The 16,739-nt window shown below is 38.0% G+C and overlaps 1 protein-coding gene across 1 annotated transcript in view; it reads left to right on the forward strand.

The window, feature by feature from the left end:
• Positions 1–16,739, forward strand: part of CPD (carboxypeptidase D) — a 45,353-nt gene that overhangs the window by 4,048 nt on the left and 24,566 nt on the right. The window contains exons 3-6 of the mRNA XM_058163976.1: positions 6,912–7,054; positions 11,266–11,435; positions 12,385–12,749; positions 14,072–14,263. Coding sequence (XP_058019959.1) covers positions 6,912–7,054; positions 11,266–11,435; positions 12,385–12,749; positions 14,072–14,263 — 870 coding nt within the window. The remainder of the gene's footprint in view (positions 1–6,911; positions 7,055–11,265; positions 11,436–12,384; positions 12,750–14,071; positions 14,264–16,739) is intronic.

Consider the following 16,739-nt stretch of genomic DNA (forward strand, 5'->3'; position numbering starts at 1 on the left):
GAGATAAGGTTGGAAATAACCTGCTTTATAGAGAAATACGCTACCAAAAAGAAAGTATCCTAGCAACAGGGCCAGTGGTGGCTATAGATTCTGCTTGTTTAAATGTCATTGTTGTTCTCAGTAAAGCAATATATCAAGAAACCATCGGGTTTAACTCGTATAACTAATCCTCGAGTTACAACCACAATTGAGCCCAAAATTTATGTTGCTAGGTGAGACATTTGTTAATTGAGTTTTTTCCCCCTTTATAACTTTTCTTGTCACCATTGTTAGATGCATTTGTTAAGTTAGTAAACCAGTTGTTAAGTGAATCTGGCTTCCCTATTGTGTTTGCTTGTCAGAAGGTCACAAAAGGGGATCGCATGACCCCCTGGATACTGCAACCGTCATAACTGAGTCAGTTGCCAAGTGTCTCAAATTGGATCGTGTGAAATGGGGATGCTGCTGCAACGGTAGTGTGAAAACTGGTCCCAAGTCCCTTTTTTCAGTGCCGTTGTAACTTTGAACGGTCACTAAAAGAATCGTTGTAAGTCGAGGACTACCTGTATGGAGCAGATGTTAAGCCAAAGCACTTGTTGTATGGCTTGTTTGGGCATTTTGCAATTGGTTGAATTTCCCTCTAGATCCACAAAGTTAGAAGAATGCTATACATTCCACTTGAAGATGGATGGATGCAGCTGGTCTTATTCTGCTTAATATGGGAGACAAGTAACCAGGCCCTGGGGCATGTAGGCTTTGTGAGGAATAACCGGCACTTTGAATTGTGCTCAGAAGTAAATCATCAAATTAATGCAGCTTATGAAGCAGAAGTGTTACATGGGCATATTGAGTCCTGCCCACCCAGGCACTTAGGACCAATTGAAGTTTCTGGGGGGTCTTCAAGGTTTGCCCCACGTGGAGTGTGCTGCAGTAGTCAAGCCGTGAACTGACAAGGAATGAATGATGGTCTGAAGGTCTCTTTGATCCAGGAAGCAATAAAACTGTCTCCTTCAGTATCTGCCTAGGTAGTTAGATCCTGCAGGATTCAATTAAATATCTATTGGAACCCTAGAAGTATGCCTTCTGTAGTAGAACCTAAAGAATGACGTCCCCCCCAAAAAAAAACTAGATGCCCCCCCTTCCACACATAAACACAAACACACACACACACTGCTGTTGCTTCCAACTCTGTTATTCTGTATTCTGTATTGTAAGAACCATGAAGCCCTGGTTATTCATCCAGGCCTTCCACAAGGAAGAATGAGACTCTGGCTTCTGTTGCAATAATTTATGAAATACTCAACTGCTAGGAAAGATTGCAAAAGCACATAGAAGAGCAATTAACGAGAGTATTATATTCCAATCTTATGAATAGTAAGGTTTATTTATGAAGAAAAGTAGATACATTGAGGCATTTAACATAGTAGAGAAAAAAATTACAAAATCTGTTGTGCTGATGTCTCTATTTGTGACAGGTATTTCCATGGCTAATTATGTGCTTTTGGTGTTGCTGTTGATTGAACAAAGGATTGCATATACTGTATGTTATACCAATGGTTAGCTTTGGTATAGCAGCTGAACAAGTATATTCAATTAGTTAAAATTATTTGTGATCCTGAAAATACATTCAGCATCATAAAGAACATCTAAGATCTATCCGAAAGCATGTTTACAAGTATCTGTCCAGGATGTGTTTGGTAGTTGATTTCTTAAACAATAGACATTTTTAACATCAACCTATATATTCCTGATTTTTTTTTTTTTTTTGCAATTCTGCAGTTGGTTTTGTTGTCTTTATACTGTAAGTGTGTGGAGTGAGTGTTGATAATTTTCTATTAAAGTTTAAATAATATAATTGTTTTACATTTTGTAAGCTGCCTAGAAATAGTAGCTTTAATTTAGCCTATAAATTTGATTAAATTAAAAATGAATTAAGTGTTTAGATTTAGGATTTAGAGTCTCTTTATATTATTCTTTATGTTGGGTTAAAGAAGTATACATATTTTTTATTCTAATTAAATGCTCTCAACCTAACGATTCTGATTTCTTTTTCAATAACTTCATCTAAATTAGTGATAAACGGATTAAACAACCACATTTCAAACTCTACTTATCAAAATAAGATTACGGTAGTTCATTGTTATCAATGGAAAAGAAATAGAATTTTGAAGCCATGAATTATGCCTATTAATAGTTTTATATAAGGACTTCATTAATTTTATTATTATTATTTATTTATTTATTAAATTTTGTCATGAGTAAGATAGGTAGGTGTCAGATCTAATGAGAAAAATAACTTTTTAGCCAAATAAGCTAATGATTTCATTGTAATAATTTAAAATTTAATAATTTAGTCAGCAGATTTTTACACTGGCCAAATGTCTTATTTAAAGAAAGCCATCTCTTTTTATCAGTAATTATTATCTCTTTTCCTGTTATAGCCCCTATTTCTCTCTCTCTCTTTCATCATAGCAAACACACCCAAATAGTGGAATAAGATACGAGCTAATTATATTTACAAGGATTGCTGCATTTAATGTACCGTACAAGGAAATAGAATGAGTAAATAGTTGTAAAACTTAAAATTATTACTCAACTCAAACCAGGATATCCTTGTAGAAGCATAATTTCTTTTTTCGTATTTACAGATTCATCTGTTAGGTAGAAAACTATGAATTGTCAATGAATTCTTCCCTATCATAACAGGAAAATGTACGTTGTATATATAACAAGCAGTGTGATGCTCTCCAAGTATTTTGAAATAAAAGTCCCACAATCCCTCATCATTTATAAGGCTCCTGATGGGAAACATTTTTTAAAGTATACTGCTATAATTCACAACCTCTGACAATTAACAAGAACAATATTAAAATATCACAAACCTAAAAGTCATAAAATACCAATGTGTCCCCACTGCTATATTTTATGGCAGCAGTAATAATACTTGAAACAAATGTTAGCTTCTGCATCTCAGTTTTTCTTTTTCTTTTTTCTTCTACTTCATTTTCTCATATGCCATGTGTTTTTAAATTGTAGTTCTTTTTTAAAACATATATCACAGAGACCAGCTGTTCCCAATCATGTTTCCTGATTCCTGCTTTTTTTGTGCTTCACAGCATTTATTGGGTAAAAACCTTCTTGCAATCTGTTTCTCTCTTCATTAAAATAATTATAATATGACAAACTGGCGCTGCTCGCTTTTATAAGCAGATCTGTTAGTATATGTGAACTTCAAAACTTGTGTGTTTGCTTAAGAGAAAATCTTCCTTGGCACACTCTAGTATTTACAGTATCTCTTTAAGTCCTTCAGACAGTTTCCCATGTTACATAAAGCTAATTATCCACTTGGAAAATTCCCACAGATGCCCATGTTAGACATGAATTCTGAGAGCCTTACAATTGAAAATTGAAACAATAGAATGAAATCTCTACCATTCTAGACAAGACACAACACTAAAATACTCCTAGCACAATAACTCAGCCTACCTCTATTAAGCTCGTCTAGCATTCTGGCTCGGTGTCTGGGTTTTAGCTTGGTCTTTGGGACGGTTGGGAGAGTTGGGACCTTTTGGATTGGGGTCCCTAACCCCCACTCCCAGCCAGAAACCGGCCACACGGACAAGCAAATCATGTGAAAACATGTGAAACCACATCAGGGGTGAAATCTACTTACCTTCGGTTCGGAAGGGTGTTCTCCGCTGTTCTATTCCCTATTCTACTCTACTCTACCCTACTCTACTCTACTTAACTATACTCTATTCTATTTTCTATGCCATTTCATTCCTATTCCTCCTATTCCTATCCTATCTTAGTACTGTTGTCTATTCTATTCTCTATTTATTCTATTCTATTTGGAACTTTAATTACTTTTCAAAGAGAGCTGTATGTTCAGCACATTGCAATTATCCAATTGGGAAGTGAATTGTCAGTTGGCACACAAATATGTACAGAAGTCCCCTAGCCAAGGTGGCACCTACTCTTCAAACAAGCCATGAGTCTAGAAGGACTAGCAAACTCCGGGGGAACTGCTAGTCCATTGCCAATTAGGGATGAAAAATAGCTGAATTCAGGAGACCTCAAAAGCCAAAGCCACTCCATCTTGAGTTTCAGTCTGTTCTTGCACATCTAGCCCCTCACAGCCTCCAGGTACTGAATAAGCACCTCAGTGGCCTCATTTGTTTGGCCAGAGGTGGAACTGAGCATCATCAGCTGATCTCTCACTCTGTGCTGTTAGATGACCTTGTCCATCGGTTTCATGTCAATGTTAGATAGAAGTGGAGAGAAACTGACGCCAAATAAAGGAGAAGAATCACTACAAAATAGCACACACACATCCACTCCTAACACCGTGACCTCTGGAATGAGGTTTCTCCCAAGATCCAGATGGCCCTCACCCTGCCCTGGGTTTTCCACCTGAGCTTTTAATGAGGGAGAGCGAAGACTCTGCTTCCTTCCTCCCCATTTTGTTATCCTGCCATTTTATTTTTATTTTTTTACTGGTGGTTAATGTATGTCTCGTGTTTTAGTATTGTGAGTCTCCAAAATAGCAATAGCAATCCAGCATAGCAATAGCAATTCCACCAATGGTGGTTTTTTTTTTTTTTTTAATTATTTATTTACATTTATATCCCGCCCTTCTCCGAAGACTCAGGGCGGCTTACAGTGTATAGTTACAAGTTTACAGTTTCAAAAATTTTTACTACCAGTTCTGTGGGTGTGGCTTGGTGGGTGTGACATGGTGGGCATAACAGGAAGGATACTGTAAAATCTCCATTCCCTCCCCAGTCCAGGGGAAGGTTACTGCAAAATCCCCATTTCCTCCCGATCAGCTGGACTTGAGAGGCAGAGAATAGATGGGGGTGGGGCCAGCCAGAATGTTTACTACCGGTTCTCCAAACTACTCAAAATTTCCACTACCGGTTCTCCAGAACTGGTCAGAACCTGCTGAAACCCACCTCTGAATTCCACTTAGGCTTATATACCGCTTGACAGTGCTTTACAGCCCTTTTACAAAGTCAGCATATTGCCTCAACAATTTGGATCCTCATTTTGCAATACAAATTTAATAATATCAATGTTATCAAAAGCCTCGGAGAGATCCAGAGGCAATGATGGATGCACCACCCCCATCCATGTTTTCCAAAGGCCCTCTACAAATGACTCAGCACTATACCTAGCAGGAACCCCAACCAAAAAGGGTGCAGATAATCTGCTTCCTCAAAAACCATTGTGAATTGAGGTCCCATGACTGTGGGATGCTGCAAACTTCCTTTAGAGCAAATACGATATAGGTATTCTGTAATTGCAAAGTTATCTCTTAACTGTTATGATTACAAAATTATCTAGCTTTTTTTCCCTAATCATCAAAGCCTCAAAGTGCTTTTTTTTTTTTGTTTCATGCAAAAAAAATCTGCAGGTTTCCAGTCTTTTCTCTGATCAAAGAAGTCAATTTAGCCATCTTTGCAAATTCCATCATTCTCACTGACTATTCCTATATTGTGGGTAGAATTGAACTTTTCCCCTTTTGAGCATATAGTAATCACACCACAGTTGTCCTCTATAAAAACAGAATCCTGTGACTGTTTTTTAGCTGTTTGTCCATTAAATGTTACAGCATTGTTCACGTAACTGCAAATGGTTGCTAAATGAGGCAGTCGCTAAATGAGCACTACCTGTACGTTTTTTTCACATTGTATTTTAAATGTGCCAAGAACAAGGATTTGCTATATGTCTTTCCATGGCAACGGCAAAATTTCATATTTGTCCAGGGTGCGCTTTCATTTGTTTATTGTTTTGCTGCCGAATTTGGCATTCCTGCTTTGAAATCTGGAGAAGTTATTTTGCTAACCTTAAGAGCTATTGTCATGTTAAATTAGCATTGGAATAGGGACACCTTGTTTTTCAGGTTCTGATTAACTTTCTTTGGGACTTTAGATAGGTACATTTTTGGATAGGCACAGCTTAACCTACTTAATAGGAGTATAATAATGATAAAAATGGGGAGGGACATGCACTTTATTATTAGTTTTTCAAAAAAATGTGTGTGTATATATATGAATCTACAATCCCACCCTTTAGATTGAGTGAAGGATAAAAATTATATCAATGTGGTACTTAAATACATTTAAATTAACATAAATATTTAGAATAGAATAGAATAGAATTTTATTGGCCAAGTGTGATTGGACACACAAGGAATTTGTCTTGGTGCATATGCTCTCAGTGTACATAAAAGAAAAGATACGTTCATCAAGGTACAACATTTACAACACAATTGATGATCAATATATCAATATAAATCATAAGGATTGCCAGCAACAAGTTATACAACAACAAGTTATACAACAAGTTATAGTCATACAGTCATAAGTGGAAAGAGATTGGTGATGGGAACTATGAAACGATTAATAGTAGTAGTATAAATATTTAATATTTAAATATTAATATCGTAGACTTGAAAGCTTAGGCCAATTCTAAGCATCAAGTATTGACCTACTGAAGAATAAAAAGAAAAGATGAGTATAATAAAATGCCTCAGACATAATGAAAAATCAGGACTCCTACATATTAACCTGTTAAGGTTTTTTTGTAAACATGTATATATGCTTATACCTCCTAATATTTACTCATATATATGTTTATATATGATATAATCTCTTTGCATGATGTTGTGACAAAATAAATAAATATGACAAATAGGGAAGTTGCATGATCTCAAAATTCCAATTTTAAAGTAGCAGACACCTTTCTGGTTTTCCCCTCCTAAATGGTCCTTTGTTTCTTTGAAAGTTGAAACCTTTTTTTTCATGGCACAAATGGTTTTCCTGCCTACTGAAAAATGCTAATTTGAAATCATGTGAAGAGAAGCCTGTTGATGCAAAAGATTGTTCTTTGCTTACATTATTTCACAATTTTTTCTTTAAATTCCTTAGGTGGAATGCAAGATTATAACTATCTTTGGGCTAACTGCTTTGAGGTCACATTTGAACTTTCCTGTTGCAAATACCCGCCAGCTTCTCAGCTTGAGCAAGAATGGCTGAATAACAGGGAATCTTTGCTCACTTTCATTGAAAAAGTAAGATTTGACTTTAACTCTTTCTTGACTGTTACCAAAAACAATCCATGTATATTTGAGTCTGTCTTTGTTCTAGAAAATGAAAAGACTTTATTCATCTCTGTCTGGGCTTTTTTTGCCGTAGATTTTGAATATGCTTCTTGTTTGTCAGAATGTCAACTCTGCCTAATCCGTTTTGACTCATAAATTGGACCAAGTACACAATTTTTAATGTTCGTATTATTGTTTTATGACCCTATAAAGCTTAGCATGATTCATACCAAATGAAATAAGAGAAAATGTAATTGTGGTATACCAAAATTCAGGTAACATTTAAAGAGAAGGAAGTGTCACTGATCCATGTTTGAATTTCTTTGTTTCAAATCACAAAAAGACTTTGGTTTAGAGATATATACTAAGCTATAATAATAAGTGTGTTTGGTTTTAGCAGTTTTGTAATTCCACTTAATCATATCCTATTTATTAAATTAATGGCTAAGCAAGCTATAATTAGATCTGTGTTAATCAGATCTTTGTCTCAGTTTCTTATCAACACATTTAACAATTACCCAACTAAGCAGGGAATAAGTAATTTTCCCCCCCTCACTCAGGTTCCTTTTCTTTCATTTGCCCAGAGTAAAGGCATCTGGTTGGATCTTCACAAGCTTTATTCAGTGTCATTTATATTATCTAAATTCTGTCACTGTAGCTGTGTGTGCTTAGAAATACTTTATCTCAAAGAACACATAGTTCTTTCAAAGTTACTTCCTGTCCTGATCTCTCTTTCATATCTAAAGTCAACACTGGTAATTAGTCACACATCAGACTAAATGGTATTCCTTGTATTCAGCTATTGATTACTGGTAATTGTCAACGTAAGACCACAATTGAGCCCAGAATTTATGTGACTAAGTGAGAAATTTGTTAAGTGAGTTTTGCCTCATCTTACGATCTTTCTTGCCACCACTGTTAAGTGAATCACTTCAGTGAGTCACATGGTTGTGAAGTGAATCTGGCTTCCCAATTAACTTTGCTTGTCAGGTTGCAAAAGGGGATCAGATGATCCCAGGACACAACTGTCATAAATCTGAGTCATCTGGCAAGTGTTTGAATGTAAATGTCAGAGATTCCTCCCTTCAAACCATAAGAAAGAAACCCACTGACTCCATTGATTTAGAGAGGAGGTACCGGTACTTTTACTAAGAATGAACTGATAGCAGCAAAAGTGAGGCAAGATCTGAAACAAACCGCCTGAAAGTTACACATTGAAAGTCACCCCAAGTCCCTGTCCCTGGAGTCCCAGCACCAAGAGGTCAGCCAACAACCAGTAAAATATTATGGGAAAGCTCCTCTGCAGGTATTTCTCACCTCTGGAGTCTCAGGATGGTTAGCCATGAAGAAGTATAAACAACTCCACTCAGCATGCATGAGTGCAAATCTCCCTTCCAGTTCTCATGGGACGTCTCACTTCCCCATCCCAAATGCCCAATGCACCCCTCCCCCTTTCTATGGCAGCTGAGAGCAAGCAAACGTCAGGAAACCATGCTAGAGATCCGGCTGGCATTAAGTCACATGAGCATGGGGATGCTGCAATGGTCATTAGTGTGAAAAATGTTCTTAAGTCACTTTTTTCAGTGCCACTGTTAACTTCGAATGGTCCCAAATGAACTATTGTGTCAAGGACTACCTGTATCACAAGTATATGCAAACCCTACCTTTCAAGGTCTAATTAAAGAATGGCTGATCATGGAGCCAACCCCTAACCATACAGACATGGTATATTAAGCCATTCCATGGTTTTACAGTTCAGATTATTGTATCCTAATCCTAGAAACTTCATCACTTTGGTGGCTGTGAATCACAATTAGTGTCCTTTTGGGGTTGAAGCTCATCTGTGTAATCTGTGGTTAGAACTTAGAATAACTTTATTGCCACTTTAAATGTACACTAATCAGCATTCATTAAAATGAAATTTCGTTGCATACAGCAAAATGGTTCGGGGTGTTGTCCAGCTCTAGACAAAAGGATTAACTCTGTTTAAGGAGTCATTTGTCCTTTTTGAATGTAGCACGGGATGCTGTCAATGTTGAGTTGCTCATATGTCAGCAATAGCATTGATAATTTTCTTTTTTCAATAATTATAACTGCATAGGAACCCCCTTTCAATATCAGAGGAGCTAAAATAAAAATGAACTTTTGTCATTTTGTCATTTATTTGTTGTGCATATACTAAAATTCTCCCGAAAGTTGCAGCCTGGCAATCACCACAAAGATTAATGAAATATCAGTTAATACAGGGACAGATCATGGTTTGTCATTGTTTTCAGCATTACTGTTTTTACAGGTCTCAGGGAATTAGTCACCTTGTCACACACTGAGAGCAGAGCACTCGGATATCTAAATCTGTTGCACGAAATCCTTTAGGCATGGAAATAGTTTTCTTTCATCTGAGTTCCCCGAGGAGAAGGTCTTTATTTTTAAACCAAATGGCTTAAGCCTTAAGGCATAGATTGCAGCAGCATATGAAACTGCCTGAACTTGTTCTGATCATTCATTCTGCCAGGGTATAGTGATCATGTGTATAAATCTCTTCCCTTTTTTCATCTTTTACAGAAATATTTAGGACCATGCATAAAACACATTTAGAAGCCGTAACTGTAAAGTCTAAAAAAATGATATCTTATCCTGAGGCTGTCTTTTGCTGCCTTTTTATTATAGTTTCAGTTCCTGTTGCCTATTTTGTTTGATTAGCTGAATATTTGCACAAATGCTTTTTCACTTAAAGAGTTTACTTAAAGAGAGCCAGTTTGGTTAAGATGCTGGCATAGAAACCAGGAGATTGGGAGTTTTAGTCCTGACATGCCTTGAAAACCAACTGGGTGTCTTTGGGCCAGACCCTCTTTGTCAGCCTAGTTCAACTCACAGGATGGTTGTTGTGGGGGAAAAAGAGGAGAAACGCGTATTATTTATATCTGTCAAACTTGTATGCTACCCATCTCAACAAAGATGACTCTTTGTTTGAGTAACTTATAAAGTAATAAAGGCAGGATAAAAATTTAATAAATAAAAGGCATAGTATTGCTTATTTCCCACAAGAGCTGTGTTGAGGATGCTTTCAGGCCATGTCTCATAAATTAATAGTTGACTTTGCATAAATCGCAGCAATTGGCCATAAATTTATTGATACCTTCCTCAGTCTTCTAGCCATGGAAGAAATTATTTCACTTTACTCCGTGAGCTTCTTAATATGTGCTCTGTCTCGAGCTCTTTTATGAAATGGGAGCAAGATATGCCCAATCCCACCAAGGTATCAAAAAGTAGGCTACGGCCTCACTGCGAAGCGACAACCCATTATTAGGTCACATCAAAGAAAAAATGACATAATGAAGAAAGACAACTCTGTCTCATTTGTTTTATTAATGATTGGTAAATAATGCTGAATATGAAATCAGTACAAAGTAATAGGTAACAAATACTTTAATGTAACATTCCCTTTTATACCTGCCAGTTGCCACATGAATATTTATTGAAGTTCCTGTCGATAGCCCTAACAATAAATAATGATGTGCTTTGTGAACCTTCTTGAACATAATTTTATGTTTTAAAGCCACATGAATTCACCATCTGTTTTGAGTGAAGCATTTTGATAGAAGCAGTGCACAAAAATGGCATGTTTATCTGTAAGAGCCATCTTTTCGCTTTTATAAGCATGACTCAAAAACACACAACTATCCTCTTTGTTTTTCTTGGCATTTTGTTTTTTGAAAGACAGCCTGTGTTCCCTTTCAGTAGCTGTGACAGAAACAATCCCCTGGTTACAGAAAAAGAAATCTAAAACAGTGAACATAAGCTGATAAAATCTATGACATTTCCTTCAATCTAAAGATTAATGTAGTTGCTCTTTCTAGTATACTGAACTTTATGTAGAAGAAATTCATAATATAAAAATTCACAGGCATACTGTCAAGTTACATGTATATCCGTGCACTAGTTTTTGATTCATGCCAACCTTCTGGTGATACTGCCTAGCTGCTCTTGTTATGTAAGAAATGTGCTATTCTATGCCAATTTTTCCTCGTTATAGTCCTTGGATGAGAAAAAAAAAAGAATATTGCACAGATCGCTTAGCATGAAATTAACTAGTTACTGAACATGAGAGGAATAATGTAGCCTCATGATACTGAATATATTTACAACGTGTTTTGGATCTAATTCCTATTTATTTAATACAGGTACACATTGGAATTAAAGGATTTGTGAGAGATTCGGTCACTGGGGCTGCCTTGGAAAATGCAAGCATTGCTGTGGCTGGGATTGCTCACAACATTACGACTGGACAGTTTGGTGACTATTATAGACTGTTGGTGCCTGGGACCTATAATATCACAGCTTCCGTCTCGGGGTAAAGTATATGGAGCTGGTGTTGACATGTTCATTATCTTTGGCATAGTTTCTTCTAGCAGGGAGCTGCTTTTATGGGAATATTAGAAGCCAATCTCACTGCTTTGTCTCATTTTGTCATAAACTAGGCAGGTGCTGTCGTATAATCACATTGCCAGTGCGGACAACAATAAAAACAGGCACATAGGAAAGCAGGAAACGACAGTCGTTCTGTGAGGATTAGGAACTACTGTCAGTGTTTTTTTCTTAAGAAGGCTTCCCTTTGTTAAGGGGAATTGAGTGAAGGATTTGGAACAGCTGCACTACCAGCCTGAGGTTTGCAATTAAGCAGGCATAAAAATGGGGCTTTGATGTGGGACCCTTGATTTTGATTCTTCAGTTGAGAAATAATAACACTGCTATTTGGTCTTATTTTTTTCATTCACAAAATGGGAATGATATTCAAGGTGAATAAATACAGGTAGCCCTCGACTTACGACCGCCATGGAGCTCAAAATTTCTGTTGTTAAGTGAGACATTTGTTAAGTGAATTTTGCCCCATTTTACAACCTTTCTTGCCACAGTTGTTATGTGTATTCGCTGCAGCTGGTATGTTAGTAACTTGGTTATTAAGTGAATCTGGTTTCCCCATTGATTTTGCTTGTCAGGTTACAAAAGTTGATTACATGATCTTGGGACACAGCGATGGTCATAAATATGAACCAGTTGCCAAGCAGCTGAGTTTTGATCACATGATCATAGGGATGTTATAAAGGTTGCACCTGTGAAAAATGATCCTAAGTCACTTTTTCCAGTGCCATTGTGACTTGAACGGTCATTGAATGAACTGTTGTAAGTCGGGGACCATCTTTAGTAATAGAATTAAAGTAAATTCCATTAGGGATGCTCTTAAGCCAGGTGAAGCTGACGTCAGCCTAAAAGCATATTCTTCTCTCTTTTTCCCCCATCAGTTACCTGCCAATCACCATGGAGAACGTTGAAGTAAAGGAAGAAAATGCAACCGTAGTGGACTTTTCCTTGCATCCTACAGTCACAATACTGACTTCCAGCCCCACCAAGGAAGCGCTGATAACGACCAGCAACTCTCTTGACAATGCAGCAACTACCTCTGCTGTAAACAGAACAACCTCTGCTCGCCAGGTGATCCAGCCGGATGATTTTCGCCATCACCACTTCCCTGATATGGGTATCTTTCTGAGGAAATTTGCCACTGAGTACCCAAACATCACCCGACTCTACTCGGTGGGCAAGTCAGTGGAGCAAAGGGAATTATATGCCATGGAGATATCGGATAACCCAGGCATTCACGAAGCAGGTAATTTCCCATTATATGGTTTTGTTGCATGATCTAGATCACGGGTGTCAAACTCACATTGCCATGTTGCCGTCACATGACGTTTCGCGACGTTTTCCCCATTCGTGTGCTTCATGGCTGCCATTTTGACACCCCTGATCCAGATTCTCGTATTTGGAAAAATGGGAAAATATTTCTCCCTAGTGTTAACGAATTTTGAATCAGGTCTGTTAATATAGTTACCAATGTCCTGTAATCTTTCCTCATAAATGAGTTGGTCCAGTTTTCATTAATTTTTAATATATTTGCTCTGAAATAGTCATTCTTTAATTGCGATAATCGGAACCAACTATATGCAATAATTAATGTACAGTGATATCATTGTAGAGTATTACGATTTTTAATTCTGTTCCTATAATTAGCAAGTTGAGGGGAATTTTTCAGAGTTTTTCATTGCATATTTTACTGCGTTTACATTTTAATATGTTTTTTCTATCAAGTTAATTTTGTAAATAGGGTAGGAGAGTAACAGGGTTTGAAATGTTTCTTTTGCAAACCTTGAGGAAGAACTTCCTGAAGCAACAAAATATATAAATGCTGATGGATTTCTAAGTTTAAAATAATTGTTTTTTAAGGCCAAATTGTTTGGATTTTAGTTTGAATCTTTGGTTTCAATTCTGAAGTTTTATCAATAATTTCAAATGTAGCTTTTACTAAAGAGTCTTCTTTGGGCCAAATGACTTTCACTTCCTAAGGTTTATGTCCATTGTAGGTTCTGTTAACATTATAGACTATTTGTTTGGGCCTAATTAGAGCAATAAAGCCACATGTTAATTGTAAAAAAAAACATTAGACAAGTATGCATTTATAAGGTACTTGTTTATACATTTGAATGTTGTCTAAGTGTCTTGTAAAGCTCATGTGCCATTAGCAGAGCTTGGATTCATTTGGTGGGCTGTGAATGGTGTTTTCAGTTCATGTTAACATCTAGACCAGGGGTGTCAAACTCACGTCATCATGGTGGCATCATGTGACATATCGGGACTTTCCCCCCACTTCGCTAAATCGGGTGTGGGTGTGGCCAGCATGTGACGCATCTGGCCCTCAGGCTGGGAGTTTGATAGCCCTGATCTAGACCAAACAGAGAGAGAGAACTGAAATTTGTTTCTCTCCCCTATTTATCTATCTATCTATCATCCCTCCCTCCTCGTCTCTCTCCTTCTCTCCCCCCCCCCTCTCTCCATGTTTGTATGATCTATCTCAGCTTCTATACATCATCCTACTGTATATAGACAAACTGCTAAATGCGATGGCTAAACTAAGCGTCTCTGTTCCTCCTCCAGGTGAACCAGAATTCAAGTATATTGCCAATATGCATGGCAACGAAGTGGTGGGAAGGGAATTGCTCCTCAACCTCATCGAGTACCTCTGCAAGAACTACGGTACCGATCCTGAAGTGACCGACTTGATCCAAAAGACTCGGATCCATATCATGCCATCGATGAACCCCGATGGCTATGAGAAATCTGTAGAAGGTAGCTTTGCATGCCAGCTTTCTTCCTACACTTCTAGCAAAGGTGTTGGACAAGGAAAGGAAAGTGGTTTTATAAGGCAAACGGCTTCAGTTTTTTCTGATAGGCGACTTGGCTTTAGTCATGTATGTAAAGAGCCCCTTTTCTTTTCTGTGTTTTAGCCCAAAATTGCTTCTTTTCCTTGACTTATCCCAGTTTCCTAATTTTTCTCGATTGTACTTCATTTATCTCCCAGAAGTAAGGACTTTCTCAATTTTAGCTTGACTCTTTGGTCATTTTCATGCATTTTTGCCGGCCACTGTGAAGGAGTGGTTTGCCGTTGATCTTTAGTGATCTTAGACATTACTAAGCAGATTCTGTTCAGAGTCTGATCCAGGTGACACCTGTGTGCCAAGACTCATAGTGCTTTAAATTGCACATTTTAAATTACATTTGAAGGTCTGTCAGGAGTCAGTGCAGGGCCAATGACACAAATATGATAACCTGCCAGTGATGGATGCCAGTTAACATACGGGCTGCTGCATTCTGGATCAAATGCAGTTTTCAAGTGCATTTAGTGCTGTCCATTGCAGTAGTTTAAGGAAGTGGTGATAAGATATCCCAAAGGTGCTTTTTCATCAGGAGGCAACTGGACTTTCTTGTTTTTTCTTTGAAGACATTTCACTTCTCATCCAAGAAGCTGCTTCAGCTTTGACAGGATAGATGGGAGTGGTCTGAATAGTCCAGTTGCCTCCTGAAAAAGCACCTTTGGGACAACCATGATCTGGATGACTGAGCAGGTCTACAGACTTTTGGTGATAAGGTAGTAATTTTAGAGGATCCGTGGTGACCAGGCATTTTACATTAAGTAATATACCATCCTGCTTTCATGGTTTAGCTCCCCAAAGCATTAGAGAAAGGAAGTGGAAATTTACATCAGCCCAGGCAGGCAGGCAGGGAAGGTTTGTTGTAGACCTGTCAGCTAAAGAATTCCAGCTGACAGGGTCCAGGATGAAAGCCTTCGGTGCCATTGCCCCTGCCCTGTGGAACGTTCTCTTCCCAGAGGTGAGGCAGGCCCCCACTTTCCTGGCGTTCCAGAAAGGCATAAAAGCATGGCTTTATGGTTTTCCTTGGGGTGCACAGAGAAGCCTGCCGATGTGGGAATAATTAGTAGCCTGAGGGCCCTCCCTCCACCTTTTAATTAACTTTTAATGGAGAATTTTAATTCTCTTTGCCTCTTTTAATTTTTATATACATTCTGTTTATGTTTTCATACTTTAGTTGTCCTTGTGTGAGGGAGATGGGCAGTTTCAAAATTGGATAAATGAGATTTTATCAGCAATTTAAATAGCTGAATGGAACCAGCCTTTAAATTTTAGTTCGCTGGTTGACTTCAAAGGAATAACATTGAATGCAGCCCTATAACAATGGGGGATTGGTGAGAAACAATTGATTTAAAAAAGGGGTGGCATCAGGAGTTGGCAGATGTAATCTTACTTATTAAATTTATACAGCTGCCTATCTTTTGAATGGCAATGTGCGGCATACAGTAAAAACAGAACAATAAAATCCCATCTTAAAATAACCATAAAAACAGCAAACGCGTATAACTTGGGACGATATTGAAAAACTCAGTCCTAATAGATCCATCTCTGTTCCCAAGGGATCCAGGGCCTGTTGGGGGAAACCGTGTCTTAAAATGTCTCTGGAAGGCCAGTTGGATCAGGCCACGTTGTGCCTCAGGGTGCATGATGTGCCACAGTATTTTTATTTTATTTATTTATTCAAATTTATATACCAAATTTATTCAAATTTATACAGTAGAAAAAGCTCTCACTGCCTGGGTCCAATCGCATGGAACTCCTTAACATAGCCCCCCCCCCCCCAAACTTTTGAGAACCAGGGACCGGTTCCGTGAAGAAAGGTCTTTCCGCGGACCGAAGGGTGTGTGGTTTTGCCTGCATCCCGTGAATGGGGCTTCACTCGTTTGCGTGGCCCGGTTTCTGGCATGCCGCAATCTGTTGCTGGTCTACGGATTGGGGGTTGGGGACGCCTGCTTTAGCAAACAAGACCCATACAATGCCCTTCCTTCCTGACCTGACCTGATGGGAATCCTCCATGACTCACACAGTTTACTCAAGAGCAAACTAATAGTACGTTTAGAAAGAAGGTTTAGTGTCCCTAAGGTGTTGTTGTTTTTTCTCAAAAGGCAACCGGATTTTCTTAGTTTTTTTCCCCTTGAAAACCTTTTGTTTTTCATCCAAAAAGTTTCTTCAAACTGAAGAAGAACTGAAGAAGCTTTCTGGATGAGAAAAGGAGGCTTAGTATTTATTAGTGCAAGAGCCATGAAATAGGGACTGTGGAAAGATGGAACAATGAAAGCCGGGTCATTCATGAAAGAAAGAGACCAAATTTAACAATAGCTCATGCCGTTTTGGCAAGCCACAACTTGGTGTTTGAACAGTAGCTTGCTCGGCTGCACCTTGGATTCTTTCTAAAG

Source organism: Ahaetulla prasina, chromosome 1 (genome assembly GCF_028640845.1).
Source record: "Ahaetulla prasina isolate Xishuangbanna chromosome 1, ASM2864084v1, whole genome shotgun sequence".
Taxonomy (NCBI): Eukaryota; Metazoa; Chordata; class Lepidosauria; order Squamata; family Colubridae; genus Ahaetulla; species Ahaetulla prasina.